This window comes from Temnothorax longispinosus, chromosome 10, assembly GCF_030848805.1.
Source record: "Temnothorax longispinosus isolate EJ_2023e chromosome 10, Tlon_JGU_v1, whole genome shotgun sequence".
Classification (NCBI taxonomy): Eukaryota; Metazoa; Arthropoda; class Insecta; order Hymenoptera; family Formicidae; genus Temnothorax; species Temnothorax longispinosus.
In genome coordinates, this window is record NC_092367.1 from 7,957,350 (window position 1) to 7,973,023 (window position 15,674).

At 40.2% G+C, this 15,674-nt stretch overlaps 6 protein-coding genes across 6 annotated transcripts; 3 read left to right on the forward strand and 3 right to left on the reverse strand.

Annotated features, from left to right (window-relative positions):
- The first annotated feature begins 55 nt into the window (after positions 1-55).
- LOC139820023 (XK-related protein 6) lies at positions 56-2,628 on the forward strand. Its single transcript, XM_071789934.1, has 4 exons — positions 56-578; positions 660-984; positions 1,235-1,390; positions 1,469-2,628. Exons 1-4 carry the CDS (start codon positions 276-278, stop codon positions 1,963-1,965), a joined length of 1,281 nt encoding a protein of 426 aa, XP_071646035.1. The 5' UTR covers positions 56-275; the 3' UTR covers positions 1,966-2,628.
- A 700-nt stretch (positions 2,629-3,328) lies between these two features.
- On the reverse strand, positions 3,329-4,355 carry Robl (dynein light chain roadblock). The gene is made up of 3 exons (XM_071789937.1): positions 4,049-4,355; positions 3,896-3,974; positions 3,329-3,812 (listed from the first exon to the last, which is right to left on the reverse strand). Exons 1-3 carry the CDS (start codon positions 4,049-4,051, stop codon positions 3,601-3,603), a joined length of 294 nt encoding a protein of 97 aa, XP_071646038.1. The 5' UTR covers positions 4,052-4,355; the 3' UTR covers positions 3,329-3,600.
- Positions 4,356-4,882: 527 nt separating this feature from the next.
- Naxe (NAD(P)HX epimerase) lies at positions 4,883-5,957 on the reverse strand. The gene has a single exon (XM_071789936.1). It carries the CDS (start codon positions 5,955-5,957, stop codon positions 5,130-5,132), a length of 828 nt encoding a protein of 275 aa, XP_071646037.1. The 3' UTR covers positions 4,883-5,129.
- A 4-nt stretch (positions 5,958-5,961) lies between these two features.
- On the forward strand, positions 5,962-9,962 carry Ida (anaphase promoting complex subunit 5 ida). The gene is made up of 11 exons (XM_071789933.1): positions 5,962-6,395; positions 6,702-6,751; positions 6,820-7,190; positions 7,275-7,431; positions 7,534-7,715; positions 7,865-7,981; positions 8,078-8,207; positions 8,286-8,588; positions 8,721-8,842; positions 8,917-9,187; positions 9,251-9,962. The coding sequence occupies exons 1-11, from the start codon at positions 6,227-6,229 to the stop codon at positions 9,620-9,622; spliced, it is 2,244 nt and encodes a 747-aa protein (XP_071646034.1). The 5' UTR covers positions 5,962-6,226; the 3' UTR covers positions 9,623-9,962.
- Positions 9,963-10,266: 304 nt separating this feature from the next.
- Positions 10,267-14,977, forward strand: LOC139821020 (uncharacterized). The gene is made up of 9 exons (XM_071791721.1): positions 10,267-10,529; positions 11,015-11,738; positions 11,814-12,126; positions 12,203-12,546; positions 12,611-12,836; positions 12,920-13,258; positions 13,580-13,733; positions 13,819-13,982; positions 14,057-14,977. The coding sequence occupies exons 2-9, from the start codon at positions 11,089-11,091 to the stop codon at positions 14,354-14,356; spliced, it is 2,490 nt and encodes an 829-aa protein (XP_071647822.1). The 5' UTR covers positions 10,267-10,529; positions 11,015-11,088; the 3' UTR covers positions 14,357-14,977.
- Sem1 (Suppressor of exocyst mutations 1) lies at positions 14,919-15,641 on the reverse strand. Its single transcript, XM_071791722.1, has 3 exons — positions 15,439-15,641; positions 15,226-15,322; positions 14,919-15,031 (listed from the first exon to the last, which is right to left on the reverse strand). Exons 1-3 carry the CDS (start codon positions 15,521-15,523, stop codon positions 14,980-14,982), a joined length of 234 nt encoding a protein of 77 aa, XP_071647823.1. The 5' UTR covers positions 15,524-15,641; the 3' UTR covers positions 14,919-14,979.
- Positions 15,642-15,674: the final 33 nt, after the last annotated feature.

Consider the following 15,674-nt stretch of genomic DNA (forward strand, 5'->3'; position numbering starts at 1 on the left):
CGCGCTCGCAATTGCGAGCAAATCGATTCTCGCTCGCGGCTCGAGAGTCGAGAGTCGATCGACTCCGATTACTCCGAATCCGTCGATGGCGGAACGCGGGGAACTGGCGGACGCGGACAAACGGATTGTTTCTCGCGACTCGCGACGCGGAGCGGACTGCGGAGGGATGCGGTCAACGCGGACAGCGGACGAACTGTCACCGCGTCTTGTCCCCGGAGGAAGGAATTAGAGACATCGGAGAAAACGACGAGGAGGTCGACGACAGGCGGGGAACCATGGACGAGGGAAGTTACAAACGTCGCTCTTGCCATCTCGCCAGCGTATTTCCGGGCATCAACCTCGACGACGACGTCGTCGACCTGCCGACGGACACCCCGTTCATCACCAGGCTGGACGTCTTCTGCTTGGTCTGTTCTATAACCATGCACATCGTGGACATGTGTTTCGATTACAACATTGCCATCCGATACTACCTGGGCGGCAAGGTGACGTACTTCGCTTGGACAATGTGCCTCATACTCATTCCCTCCCTGATCAACGTCGTCATCAGCATGAGGATGCAGCATCAGGATAAAGAGGTGAGTTAGCACTCGTCCCCGTCTAATCGTGTTGTAAATTAACCGTGACGTTTCGAGTGACATATGTTCCTTGGTACACAGATGAGCTCTGGCGTGGACGCGTCGAGTGATTACAAGACGACGCGTTTGCTGATCAAGAACGGACTGTATTCCACGATCGCCGTTCTCCTGCAACTGGCGCCGGTTATACATTACTGGGAGACCTTGAAGTGTGCGCTAAAAGCACGTAAGTGCGAGAAATCTGGGGACCGCGTCGGCCAGAGGAGATATTATCGGAGGATGCTCAAGGAGGATGAAGATGTCGCCTTGCTACGAGTATTTGAGTGTTTCCTGGAAGCCGCGCCGCAGCAAGTCCTCCAGCTAACTCTGATGCTGACGCATTACCATAATGAGATTAATCTTGAATGTACCTATATTATTCGGAGTATATTTCGCTTCTAGTCTTAATATCTTGTATAGCCACAAGAGATTTATATTGGCAATATTTGATAGAAAAGAATTACTAAAGGTCCAGTTATTGCTTCCAGTTTGTTGTAAATTATAGTCTTTTACAATTCGACAATCTCAGAATTTTTGCTTTTACATTAAACAATCTGTATAAACGTTTTGTGATGGGTACTGTTACACAATGCATTTATTTTTATATTGCTTTTCAGTTGCACATCAAGTAGGTAGTATTGTCAGCTCATTTGCAAGTATGGGTTGGGCAATGGCCAGCTACCATCGTAGCATTCGATTAGCTCAACAAAATAAGTCGCATATTGACCTTATGGGAACTGTGTTACAATTTCTGTGGCACTTTTGCATCACAGGTATATATTCAACAATTAACAGATAAAATGACAATGAGTATTTTGGAAAAAAAAAATTGATTATCTCACTGATTACAGTGGCAAGAATCTTATCTCTCGGTGTTGTTGCAAGCATCTGGCCTCTCTATACCGCAATCTGTTGCCTAATACATTGGATATCCATGACAATATGGATTTTGATCGACTCCCGTGGGATATTAGAGTTCTGTCGGATTTACAGTCACCCACCGCACATGCTGCCAACGTTTAAAGAATACGTTTATTCTATATTGTTTGCCACCGTTATTGGAATAGTTCACATTTTCATATATCTAAATGCCGTAGATAGCAACACATTTTGGAAACATCTATGTTTCTACGTGCTCTGCTTTGCGGAAAATGTTACCGCAAATCTGTTGTGGCGATATACGTCTCCACCTGAAGTTCAAGAGGCTTGGTACTTTAATGTATTCTTTAGTATTTGTATCGTTTCCTTTTTTATAGGAATTACGGCAATGATAGTGTATTACACCACATTCCACCCCTCAAAAAAGCAACAAGCTTCAAATTCAATTCAAGTCAATCAAGTCATGTGATTGTGGATATCTATTTCTTATTTAAAGATTAAAATACTCGATCCTCCCTATATTACAGTTTATAAGGCATTTTTTGATACATTATCTTGAAAGAAGTCGAAGAGAATCTCAATATTAAAATTTTTTTAGTATATATATCTATATAGCTCAAATTTTCTTACTAAAGACTTTGTATACGACATATATATCTATTCAACTCTCTTTCTGCGTACTGCAATTTATAAAAATTTAGCAAAATGAAGTAATTCATATGTTGTACATATGAATATGGTTTTCTATAATTCTACAAGGTTTTTCCCCAGACTGTTAGTCATTCATAATATAAGCAAGACCATATTTTGATTACATATGTAACATAGTTTCAAAATATCTCATAGACTGCGCAGAATTGTAGACATATACCTATGACTGTCGTGATTAATAGAAGCCAACTAGATATTACTTTTTATATTGAAACTTTGATAAAAATCGTTTTTTACTCTTAATAATATCTCTCAGGGATATGTATGAGTATATATAAACTGCTAAAATATTATATACAATTTTCAATGTATATAAGATGAGAGAGATTAGATATAAGTTATGTGATATTAATGTATATTAAAGACTGTACGTACTTTTACAATGAAAAAATAAATTTTCTGCATACTTAAAATAAATAAATATTTTTGTAATTATTTCAATATATTCAAAAAAGATAAAATTTTTTTTTAAATATGGAAACTGTATTGATAAAGATTTCATTATGCTTATGCGTAACTTTGAAATAACAAGAAAAATAGTCTCTTTTATAACATATCATACGTTCATATTTATAAGTGTTGGAATTTATATCTTTCCTCGCACTTTTCACAATAAATTTTTGTCATCCTGATGTCCATGTCCATTTTGCAATTTTAAAAAATTTTGTACACATTTTTAAATGTGTTAAAATAAATACAATAAAATAAAATACGATGTGACTTTCTAATACATTATTTACTAATATTTATTAATTATATGGTAAAACAATTTAAAAAAGGTATATCTTGTCATTGATCTAAATTAGATCAAATTGATTTTCAATTTATTTCTGCTCCTTTTCCCTTTTATTCTGTTCATCTTTTAAATCTGTCAAAAATGCATCATATTATTTTGTATTCCTTCGTCTTCTCAAATAATTACATATATATTGATTTTAAAATATATTTTCATGTACATAACAAAAACATGATTTCAGTCATAAAATTAAATCATGAAATAAAAGAATACTATGATACAATGAGTATTCTACAATACGCACTGTACTGTAGAATATAATAAAATAAATATATATAAAACAAAAATATATGCACATATACAGTTGTGTTGAATAATACAAAGATACAGGAATAATTAGTGTTTATTCAGAATCTATTACTAAATTGATTTGTAAAAGTACCATGAGAAAACACAGTGAAAACTTTTAAAGCTCGTAGCTTGCTATAAATTATCTAACTAAATATTGCATTATATAATATTCAAAGCTTTGCTCTTTCACTTTTTTTAATTGAGTAAATATTAAAGTCAAACGCAGCACGAGTGGAATAAATTAATAACCATAATAAAAGGAATGAACCTCGATTTTGCAATACACACTTCCGTATCCTTCAGACATCAGTCAACCGGATTTTGCACTACTATTAATATAAATTCCTTGTCGGGCGCGACCATAATCTCATGCTTTTTGCTACGAATGCGCAGGAATGTTAAATCATTGGTCGGATCCAGGTCGCGCACGACGGAGCGAGCCTTGTCCGACAATTGACTTATCAAACCCGCGTACTGAACCGTCGTTGTGTTGTCTAACGTCGATTTTATCGGAATGCCTGAAACCGAAAACGTAAAACTCGATGAAATGTCCTTCACGATCTCCAATACGACCCGCTCGTGTACGATTCTCGTGTAATACCTTCCGCGTTTACCACTATTGTTCCAACTACTCCCTTGTGAGACTGAATCCGTTTCATAGTTTCCTCGACTTCCTGTGCCTGGAAAAAAATGTAACGCGTTCCATGAGCAATCGTCCGATCGCGCGAAATTCAGCGAATTACACCGTACATACCATTTTTTAGCGGTTTTGAAAGGCGGCGCGATCGCAATTTGCAATGTAAAAATTTGGGCCTGTTTTCTGTATTGGGCGACAAAACTGGTGTCAACCGTGCTGGCGTGCTGCAGATCGCGAATTTGTACCTTGCACTTTTTCTTCGTGGCCCGCTTTTCAGAAAAGGATGCCGCTCTATTATGCGCGGTCACGCGTTAAGGCATATATCTGATAAATATGTTAAATGTACAACGTTTCCTTGCGCACAGAAGACAGAATTCGGCGATGCAGGCCGTTTATACTCCCTCCGACATGTTTTTTGCCGTAGTGAAGCAAGCTCCGAGCGTGATGTCACCAGTGATCACCACACTCATCACCCGCTACGGTCGGTAAGACAGATTTCTAACCTCAAAGTGTTGAGGTTAGATTTTCTAACCTAAAATCACTGACACGATCGCTATACTTCGTCGTCCTACTGAATTAACGATACTTTTAATAAAACTCATTATAAATAAATACAATTGCTTTAGAAGGGTTAACGGTAGGAATCCTGGTAAAAAAATTTCTCACATTTTCTCTGAAATTTTCCAAGAATTTCACATATTTCAGATTTATGAAAGATTTTGAAAAAATTTAGAAATAGATGAGAATTTTCGGAATAATTCAGCATCTGCATGCACAAAAATTGCTAATAAATTGCGTGATTTTGTAGCATTTATTCAAATTTCTACAAAAATGTTGGCGAAAAAAATTTGAATTATTTCATCATTATTAATTATTAATTAATTTGTATAAAAAGTGTAAAATTTCTGAGTCTTAAAAATTTCTTACAAAAATTCTAAGATGATTTTTCCATTAGGGAAACATTGGGTTTTATTTAGAAACAATTAAATACAAATTCACAGGTATACATACTAGCGCTCATACTTATCCATAATAATGACGTATAAAATTGTACGATAATTACATTCACACTTGAAAACTTGAAACGGGAAATGAATTGCGATTGGTAATTGCAAGTCTCTTGATGTTTCTCAGGTATCTAATAAGATCCGTCAAATGTTATAATGCACTCTTTTTTTATGCTTTCACCAAGCCTTCGTTAGCGCAGCTGAACGACGAGGTCCGTGCCGGGGTATTTCGGTAAATTAAGATTGTACTGCGACTCCAGCTTCTCAGGGACAAACCTACCGCCCAGATAGTGAAATCTCCCATCGAACTTCGACGCGCACATCTTCGGGGCCGTGAGAGATATCAACATCTGCGGCTTTATGCCGCCGTCCGCGGGCGGCCCCTCCTCGACGTTCCAGCCCGACGGGATGTCCACGCTGCAAATGGGAACGCTCGTGCTCTTCAGCAGGTCGACGATACGGACGAACGGCTCTCTCACCGGCGGCCTGAAACTGAATCCCATAAGGGCGTCCACGACGATCGCGTATTCCTCGAGAGCCTCGGAATCGGTTGCCCTCTCTATTTGCTGGTTCTCCAATATCGGGATACCGTTCTCGACGCACTGATGCAGCAGCCTCTCGTAGAGCTCGTTATTCGTCCGTTTCGGATAGTAAATCTCCGGCGAGTATCCGAAGTGCTTCAGGTGCCTGGCGCAGACCAGGCCGTCGCCGCCGTTGTTGCCGGGCCCGCAGCACACCAGCACCCTGCTGCTCGGGGCGCCGGGGCCCCCCGACAGTGGGTAGGATTTCGCGATCGCGACAGCACAGCTCTGCCCGGCTAGCTCCATCAGTTGGTCGACGCTGAACTTGTACTTGTCGAACAGGTCCTTGTCGATGTCGATTGCTTCCGATTGATTTAAATACCTCGGCATCCTGCCGTAGCCCCTTCTCGCGAGCGGGATGAACGATTTGTTATCTACCGGCTGCTCGATCCACTTGACGCTCCGCGATCTCAGAGTGCGAGATACGAGTTGCAGCATCTATCGACGAGCTCGACCCTCGACCTGCTGCATTAAAATCGCTTGATTTCAGAGTTTATGCACGCGACCAGGCAACCTGTTACCTTTTTCCTGCTGAAAGTCCGTGTCATCGTGTTATCAACAACAACAATCCACAGAGCGGAGAGCGGAGACCGCGCATCATCTGGCGGAGATCTTTTGAAACCTCGCTGGACTGGCAAAACGTAAACAAACGGTCAGCTGGATGTGGCACATACGCACGTGCGAGAAATTTGTAAATCCTGCGAAGAATGTCGATGAATGACAGTCGGTTGTACACGGTGAACGACATATTTAACAGAATGTCTAAGGAGTTCGTGACCGTCGACGGTAACGTGAGGAAGACGGTAACGACGGTAACCCCTTATAAAGTGGCCACCCTCATTCTGATTAAGGAATATTGTAATGATACCACAAAAGGTAGACTTCACATTTTTATGTATTTTTATAACATATATTTTATATTTTACATATTTCATGTGTTATAACATGAACAAACTACTTTATCATATTACAAAGTATCACTTTATCACATATTCGTATCACAATACATGAAATATATCAAGTATTATAAAATATATAATTAATATAATATGCATATCATATTGATATGATAAAGTATCAATGTGATACTTTATGATACTTACAACTTACTTATCAGCTGGTACTTGTTACATTAATCCATTTGTGTTCCTTCGAAAAAGTCTAATCTTTGATGTTTTATAGTGATCAAGGACAGACGTAACTTCTGTTTAGCGTCGTTAAAATTAATTCAGGTAATTATCTTGTAATGCCAAGAAAAGAGGAATACTTTATTGACAGATATTTACGATAATTATTTCAGTCGGCGGACATGGAGCTGGCCGCCCTGCTGAATATGCTGTACGAGCCATATGATCTGCATCGGTTTGCGGATCAATTGGAAATAAATCTGGATGCCATACACGAGAAGGGGATCGATGAACTGTTAGATCTGTTTGATAATCTTCGCCGATTAATGGAATCCAAGGAGCATGCGCTAGCTTCACCGGTGTTAAGCAGAAACTCTGTTCTCGGGTTGTACGTTCGTAGAATGCTTATCTTCTTTGAGAAATTGGCGTTCGATCAAGTGGTCGCTCTCTACAACGATATGGAGAAATATGTCGTGAAGAAAGTCAATATGGAAAACACCGACATCTCTGCAATGTCTAAACCGGAAGATATTGGTCCGGATAAGTAGGTTTTCGTAAAATATAATATTATTATGTAAAAATTATATATTGTAGAGAATATTTTGCCAATTAATGTCGACGCTTACAGTAAGGCGAAAACGATTTGGGGTGGAAGGCAGGCGGAGTTACTCGTGGCGCAGCAGGCGCATGCCTTACAAACCGACGACCACAAAGCACTGTCGCCGGAGGAGTTGCAGGCTCTTGTGCATGACCTCTTAAAGTCTAATCCTTACAACGCGGATGCGGTAAGCACGGGCGCAATGTAGAATCAATACAAATGTGAGATAAACGTTTTTCTTGCGAATACGAATTAGCGCAATAGCTGAACGAAGCTGTCTTTGCTCTAGCATTACCTGAGTTACCTGAATTGCATCCGCGTGAACGACTTCTGCGGGGCGGTAGACAGTCTCTATCATTGTTTTGATAGACTGGCACCTCTGGAGAATCGATCCACCCCCGAGGATCGATCTCGTACCTTCCGATATGCGGCACTCAACCTGGCCGTTTTACACACACAGTTTAATCACAAGTAACCAATTTTATCTATTTATTTCTCCTTAAGTCTAACTTTCTTTGTCTATCAATCTAGTTAACGAACAAAATTTAGTTTGTAATTTATTGTATAGCGTTACATTTGTTTTAATTAAATTAAATAATTCTTTCGGCTTTCTTCGAAAGGGAAGTAGCACAGTACGCTTTGAAGGAAGCTATTAAATTGGCTCAGGAAGCTGGAGACAATGTATGCTTGCAGCTCGCACATTCTTGGATGTCCTACTTGCTCAGCAAAGAAAATAAGTAAGCCAATACAGAAATGACATTAATGAAGATGTTAACGTTACGGTTCCTTTATTTAATTTCATTGTATATATGCGTTTATTTATTTTTATTTAGAGGACCTCTGATAGAACGCTCAGTCGGCAAAGCGAGTCTGCTCGGAATTACACATACGACAGGCTTAAGCCTTATTTCGCACGCGCACAGTTATGCCTTAGAAGCCAAGAATCCTCCTCAAGTGTTCGACGTGCGTAATAAAGAATAATTAATCTGATATATACAAATTTATACAGAAAATTATATTGCAATTATATTTCTGTTGCAGATATTAATGAAGTCAGACATGCTAAATTGTCAGCATTCGATGTCCGACTTGATGTCTGTCACTTTCGCGGAGAAATCGGCGTTATGGGCATACTACGGAAAAACGGAGATGGCCTCTCTATGCGCCCAGCTGCTACTTCTCCACAATACGGGTGATAAGAAGCAGCACATGTTCAACGGACCGTCCACGTGCCAGGCAATCGTCACCGTCGCCAATATGTTGATCGAGTTTGGCGAATATACCCTTGCCGACGTTGTGCTGGCGCACGCCAAGGAAAGATTCCCCAACAGTCCTTGCAACAAGGTGCGTTCTCTTACATATGAAATAGATGTTATGAAAAATCCGTAAAGACGGCCTTTTTGAAAAGACTGAATTTTTAAGTGTTTGGAAGGATTTCCTTTTTTTCCATCCGTGATTCAGTTTATTGCATCGTAGATCTGGATGTTGAGCGAACAATTGCACATGTTCACGCAACTGCTGCGACAAGAGAGGTGGAGCGAGGCGGAAGCTGTAGCCAGAAATATCTTCAGCTTAGATCAGTTGGAATCCAAACTCAAGTACGAAGAATTTATTTTACAAACGAGCCGAAAAGTAAACTGGAAACTCTCGTACAATTTAATGAAATTTCCAGATTGGCGGAGGTTTGCCTGGCAAAGGGAGATTTCCCGAAAGCATCGGAGCACATCAGCGCCATCGAGGAGTATCCGGACGTGACGGCGCCGTACGTGATACGCGCCGCACTTCTTTCTAGTCAGATAACATGCGCCTCGTCCTCGCCGGACAACGGAACCGCGGTCGTCACTAATTGCATAATGCGCCTCTGTTCGGCCTTGGAATTGGCTGCGCAGAATCACTTGTCGTACTACAAGGCGCTCGTCAAAATGCACCTCGCCAACATACAAGTGAGTTTTCTTTTTATTAGAGGTTTATATAATTCGATTGAAATACATCTTCAATTTTTCCAGTTGTTAATGGGTCTGCCTGTGTTGGCCCTGAACCTGGTGGAGGACGCTATTCCCACGGTCTTGGGTCACGGTGGTTGTTACGATCAAGGCAAGGCGTTCATGCTGTACGGCAAGTGTCTGATAGCCTCAGCGCCCGAGAGTCCTTTCGAGGCCCGGAAAGAGGTGATCCTGAGCGGGATAAAGACCCTGTCGAAGGCACAGGCGCTCTTCACCAAGGTCAACGCCATTGCCAAAGTCAAGAGCGTCATGCACCTGCGATCTGTATTTTACAACGAGATCGATCTCTTGCCCGAGAGAAATCAGTGCGCTTTCGAGTTCCGTCAAATGGACGAGCAATATTTAACGTCTCCTACCGATCCATTTTTGTATTAAAATTCGTAAGGTTTTTTTGTATAAAAATATGGAAAAGGAAAGATGAAAAGACGATATGGAGTTTTTTTTTGTATGTAAATATTTAGTTTAAGCTGGTCTCTGCTGATTCTGATCGAAATACGCTCGCTCAAAATTTTTTTGCATCAATCTTTTAACGCAAAGAACAGAAGCATATCAAAATGAGCGTATTTTTATCAAAATTTTGTAAAATTTGAAACCACAACTTGCAATAGTTAATTTATCTCGTTTACAATAATTATGCTTAACTTTAATTATAATGTTACTTTTGATATAAATAAAATAAGAAAAATAAAATTGAAGTATTTTACAGAACAATGAAGTACTTTATTCTATTTTTCTCTTCTTTCCTTTCCTTCCAAAAAATCTTTTGGATCCCATATTAAAAATTCCTTATGTTAAACTCAGGAATTGAAAATTCTTGATGTTGATAAACTCAGTAATTGAAAATGTATTATGTTGATAAATCAAGAATTTAAAATTCTCGTCGAGTGTTGTGAATTCAGATTTCGTGCTAATATTTTTTAATTTTAGACAGCCAATAGCGCACAGTATCTACCTGAAATATCAGCCGCGGGTAATAGTATCCCATCGGTGGCTCCGGGAAACGAATAACGGGCCGAAGTCCGGAGTTCTCACGGAGATGCGTATTCCGTGGCCGCGTCGTACGTAACAAAGCGGGTGATGTTGAAGGAGATCGGCTACGCGAGCAAATCGACGTAAACGGGGTCGCCGCGTGATATGGATTTATCGTAACAGATGACGAGGTGCAGGCGCGTCGGACTCTCTGGCGACGTACCCTAAATCGCGTTGATGGCGAGGATAATCGCCTATACGAGGAAATGGCGATAAAGTAAACAGCTGTGCTTAAAGCAGAAATGCATACGTGGTACGTTCTCTCAGGATTACTAATAAATTCGAATAAGACGCGTTTAATGCTGCTGCGCGAATTTGTTCCCGCATTTTACACTGGCATTTTTAATAAAAATATCCAAGATACACGCTTGCCGATTATCAAATCGTCGTTTCCCCCACAAGTGTTGATAACTAATTCAAGTGATTTTTTTAAATAATACAAAAGGAGTAAGTAATTTTATCAACTTAGGGCTGGTTGTTCCAGCCTGTTGGTAAACTACCTAATAGTTAAATCATATGTATGTCTTTGTTTATCCTTTACATTGGACGAAGATAAACATGTGATTTAACTATCAGGCAGCTTACCAATAGGTTGGAACAACCGGCCCTTAATAAAGTAATTTTACTGGTTCTCAGAACCAGCGTGTATCTTGTCTCCTAATTTTGTAGTCTGGCTTCGCTGAATATGTGGTAGATAACGAGCAGAAAAATAATTAAACGTATCTCTCTTCTCGGCAGGTTCCGGTTACTGTAGCACAAAATGTAACGCTTAAGTTGTGTCGCTAATTAAAAGCACCACGGTAGCATGCAAGATGGAGAAAGTTATACCAATGAGTTGGTTGAACCAAATACTGCTAGTTTTTAGTGTGGCAGCTGCAATATTGTCCTTGGTTGTGCAAGGGTGGACAGGTCTCACGTCTCTGCCGATCTACGTTTCCATCTCTTGGGCCGTATTAGTCACGATTATATCCGTATGGCTGAGTTGCTGCTTGCTACGTCTCACGCTGAAAGCCAACAGCCCGATCCCTCTAGGATTTATGAACAAATGGATACGCGAAAGACTGGTAGGCCAACTAGGTCAGGATTCTTCCGTAGACGAGGACGGAAATACAGAGATCACTCGCAAAAGTGACGATGAAAACCAAAAAAGCTCGAATTCTGCACAAAAAGGTAGTGTTAAGCGCAATGATGGCGCGATGTCGTCCGACAACTGTAAGAACGAGATCCCCTTGACGAGAAGAAAAAAGCTAAACGTCGCGGAAATGACGCGAGAGATCAATGCAAAGTGTATAGAAATTTGGTATAAGAATATAAGTAACGAAAAGTCATTCCCCGATGAGGCGCAGGACTTGTTGAACAAGTTCTTGACCAGACTTGTCTGGAAAGCCAGTAAGATAGATAAGATAAAGCTTATTAATAAGTTGGCAAATGTGTTGCTGTTACACTTAAAGGAATATCGCAGGTATGGATATATATCTATCGAGAAATATTTTTGTAATCCCGGCAAAAACCTTTCTTATTTGTATCTGTTCCGCAGAGCGTTACGCAGAGTCGAGAAAGGTGCTACAGCTAGCGTGGAGGAGGCGTACAAATATTTACACCCTGGTTCTCGCAGTGCGTCAACATTGGAGCACATGTTACATCGTTTAGTTACTGTTCTTGCACAAGAGTTTTTACAGTGGGAATTAACTAGCTCGTTACCGTGCAAACTTTTGTTATCTATTTTATCAAAGAGACTCTTAATAACGATAGACACAATAAGCTGCCCAGACTGGTTGCTCGAGAACTTGTTAAGATTATTGGAAGCACCACCAAACGAAGTTGCTACTCCAGTTAAACAGAATATCAATGTAAATTCCAATAGTGACAATGTCACACGCGATAATTACGCGATAACGACAATATATTGATTAATCGTTCTTTCAGGGTATTATAACTGTTGCTCTAAGCGACGGTATCACGTCTGCGACAGCGGCTGTGATCCCGCAGCAATTGCCAAAATCTGTATCCAAGTCTAGTCCAACTGCTGCAGCTACTACGAGTGAAGACGAGAGTGCAGCTTTAACGGCAGCTCCAGAAAGGCCGACTCTGTGCCTGGAGGGTCTCTCCACGGAGCACAGAGGCCTGTGGGGAGACAGTATAACGGACGCGGATCTGGAATTGGAAGAAGACAAGATATCACCGGTGTATGAAGAGCCAACGGATTTCGCGACGACTATCGCTAGGCTCAGAAATCTGTTGCAACAGAAATCTACGGCGACCACACCACTGTTAGTAAAGACGACGTTTAGCCTCGCAAGTGTCTTTATCATTACATGGCCCTGTAAATTTCAGACATGCTGAAGAAAAATCCTACGTAATATATGAAGGCAGCCAATTTACAAATTTATCGATTCCCTGGACTGAGTTTCACACCGCGACGGACGGCTCGCAGCAACTGTACTACTGCATACAATTTGACGATGTCGAGCAACGTGGAATGGATCTATTCGAAACAACCACCGCTACGGTCAAAAGACAATATGCCGATTTTGTTCAGTTGCACCTCAGTTTGGAAGAAGTAAGGCTTGCAAAACATTGAACAAATTCGTACAAAAATAAACAAGTGATTCACGTTTAGTAATTACGCTTGCAAAATTCTAGATGCCATCGTTAGCGAGCGTTATGTCGGAATTGGTGTTACCCGAGGGTGGCCGGATCGAACTGGAGACGTATCTGAAGACGTTGTGTACGCGATTGGCGAATGAATGTCCGCCGCAGCTGCGTCACTTTCTTCGACCTAGTAGCAGTGCGGGCAAGAAAGCCGACGCGATAGCGCCTCGTTTAGATCGATTTCTGGCCAAAACCGTGACCGGTGTCTTCAATACGTTGAAAACCGTTGTACCAGGCTTCGAACTGGACCAAGAAGAAGAGGCTACCCCTCTACCTACTCTAATGCCCTTGTCTGACATACCCTGGAGATTTGTCGAGGATATAAAGTCGGTAATGGAACCTGTATATCGTAACACATACATTTTTAGAAAAGAAGTATAACTGAGAATTTTAATACATGTCTCTGAATATCCTCGAAAAATCAAAATTATTAGAATATATTCGACGAGCGGTAACGTGTATTAAATCTAATCCAAATTTTACACTTTTCAGTTGTTTTACCTTTTGCACGTTACATTTTCCTAATATGAAAAATTTGACCCCTAAAGTTTGAAGTTGCAATTTACTTTTGTTAGTTCGATTTATCTCTTCCAAACATCATAATTTTTTGTATAACATATATAAAATTTATATTTTGAAATATGTTTCTAGAAAAGTCTAGCTTCTGAACTCCAGCAATTGATCGCAGAAAGGACAGAGTATTGTACAGTAGACACAGCTTACGAAGCAGTTGACTCGATGGAAGCAAGTGGCGATTCGGAGTTACTGGATTGCTGGTGGGAGACCATTAATACTTCGTACGATGGTAACTATAATACTGCTTTTTGTTGCATAAAGTATAAAATTTATATATCTTGTAACAATGAAAGAATGAATATTATGTTTTCCAGACGAAGTGGACGAGTTAGATTCCAATTTAACGCTGACGTGTACGACGATAGACCTGATTTGTGAGCTTTTAGCAGGCATCGCTAGTAACAACACGTTACAGCAAGAAGCTGTCGTTAGATGGACTAAGTTGCTAATTGGAAACATTTCAGAGCCAATCCTGCAGGTGAGAGTTACGTTTCAAGGAATATTCTAATTCTTTTTCACAAACTATTTAGTTAACTTTGAAATTATTTACAGAAAATAATTCTTCGGTTATTCGACTCTCTGAGCGGTTCTTCGTTAATTTGGGATGCGTCACGTGATGTCGCGAATCAGAATGGCACGCAGTTGAGAGACAAGTTGCTACGTATATTGGAGGAGAAGATATCGTACGATGTAAAATTGATATTCGGCGAGGACGACGTACACAAGGCTCTGAACTATCTGTTGAGTTCATGCGAAATCAAAAAGATTAACTTAGATTTAAACATGCAAATGTTGGACGCACTAGTATCGGAACTGTTGATTTCCTGTAAAACGAATCATGACCCGAATTAACTTCTCTATTTTTTATTCAGTTCTTTAGATCGATTTCTTAGAAGATCGCTCGATGATTTAGCAAGACCTCGCACACTATCTTATTCTCTTGACGACGTTGTGTGTGTCTGGGGGAGTCATTTAGATACTTATCATCAAAATACTTCTGTATAAAGGAAAAATTGATATGTGCCATACGATAGAACATATATGTTGATCGTTTACGTTCTCGTGGAAAAACCCGGCGGATTTTTTAAAACAAAGACTGTACCTGATTATATATTTACAATAAGATATGCCAAGTATTTTTTCCATTAGAAAATAATGGCTCCTTTCGATTGACTTGGCTTTGAAAACGAGTCACTCTCGGGGGAAGGCACTATACGCATTTCTGGACTTACTATAGCATTTATATTTAATAACTAAGTTTTGTACAAAGGAATTGCGTGTGTGTTCCCACAAAACGTACGGTGCATGTTATATAGTGTATACAAAACTACAGCCCTGCTATCCACCTTCCAAAGATTGCGAGGAGTTTTACGCGTACATAATGCATATACAGAATATAGATACACACGAGCGCTTAGATATTTAATTACATTTATTTATATAAAATAATAAGATTAAACGTACATCACACGATCTTAGTTTTTCTTGATTGTTTCACTCGCAGCCTTCTGTTTCTCTAGCTGTGCTCTGAAATTAATTACAGCACTGTGAGTTCTATGTACAACATTTTGCAGTCTCGGCCAGATTTCAAAGGGTTATAATCTGTTTTACGTACCGCACTTAAAACATTCTTTCTTTAAAATATATAAAATTCTACGTTGTCTCCTGCGCGTATATATGGAATTTTTGTTCAATAAATTGATTTATGGCAAAGCAAATACCTCAACTGTTGATTGAAGTCGTCCTCGACGTCGTCGTCGTCCCAGTTGTCCTCCCAAACGCTGATATCGTCGCCATCCTCGTCTTTCGCGGTCCAATCTGGTCAATAGAATCAATTTAAAGTCCGAAATCCAATTTTGGGGTTCTCGATCGCTGATGAATCGGCGATTTTGAGGTTACGTCGCGCAAACGTCACTGGGTTAAGAAACACATACCTTCCGCGGGAAACTCCTCGAACTCGTCGTCTTCCTCGAGAAGTCCGAGATCGACTTTCGCTTTGTCGTTTTTGCTGTCGGTCATATCTGCAAGCTTCTTACAATGAGCGACTTTCGGAAAACTTTGAGGTTATAGCAGGTTACAGGTCACATGCAAGATCGAACCGCTTCTGAAGTGCTCTGAAGTTCATTCAGCGTCGAAATGACAATAAACGTCTGTTCGTTGGTTGCACTTT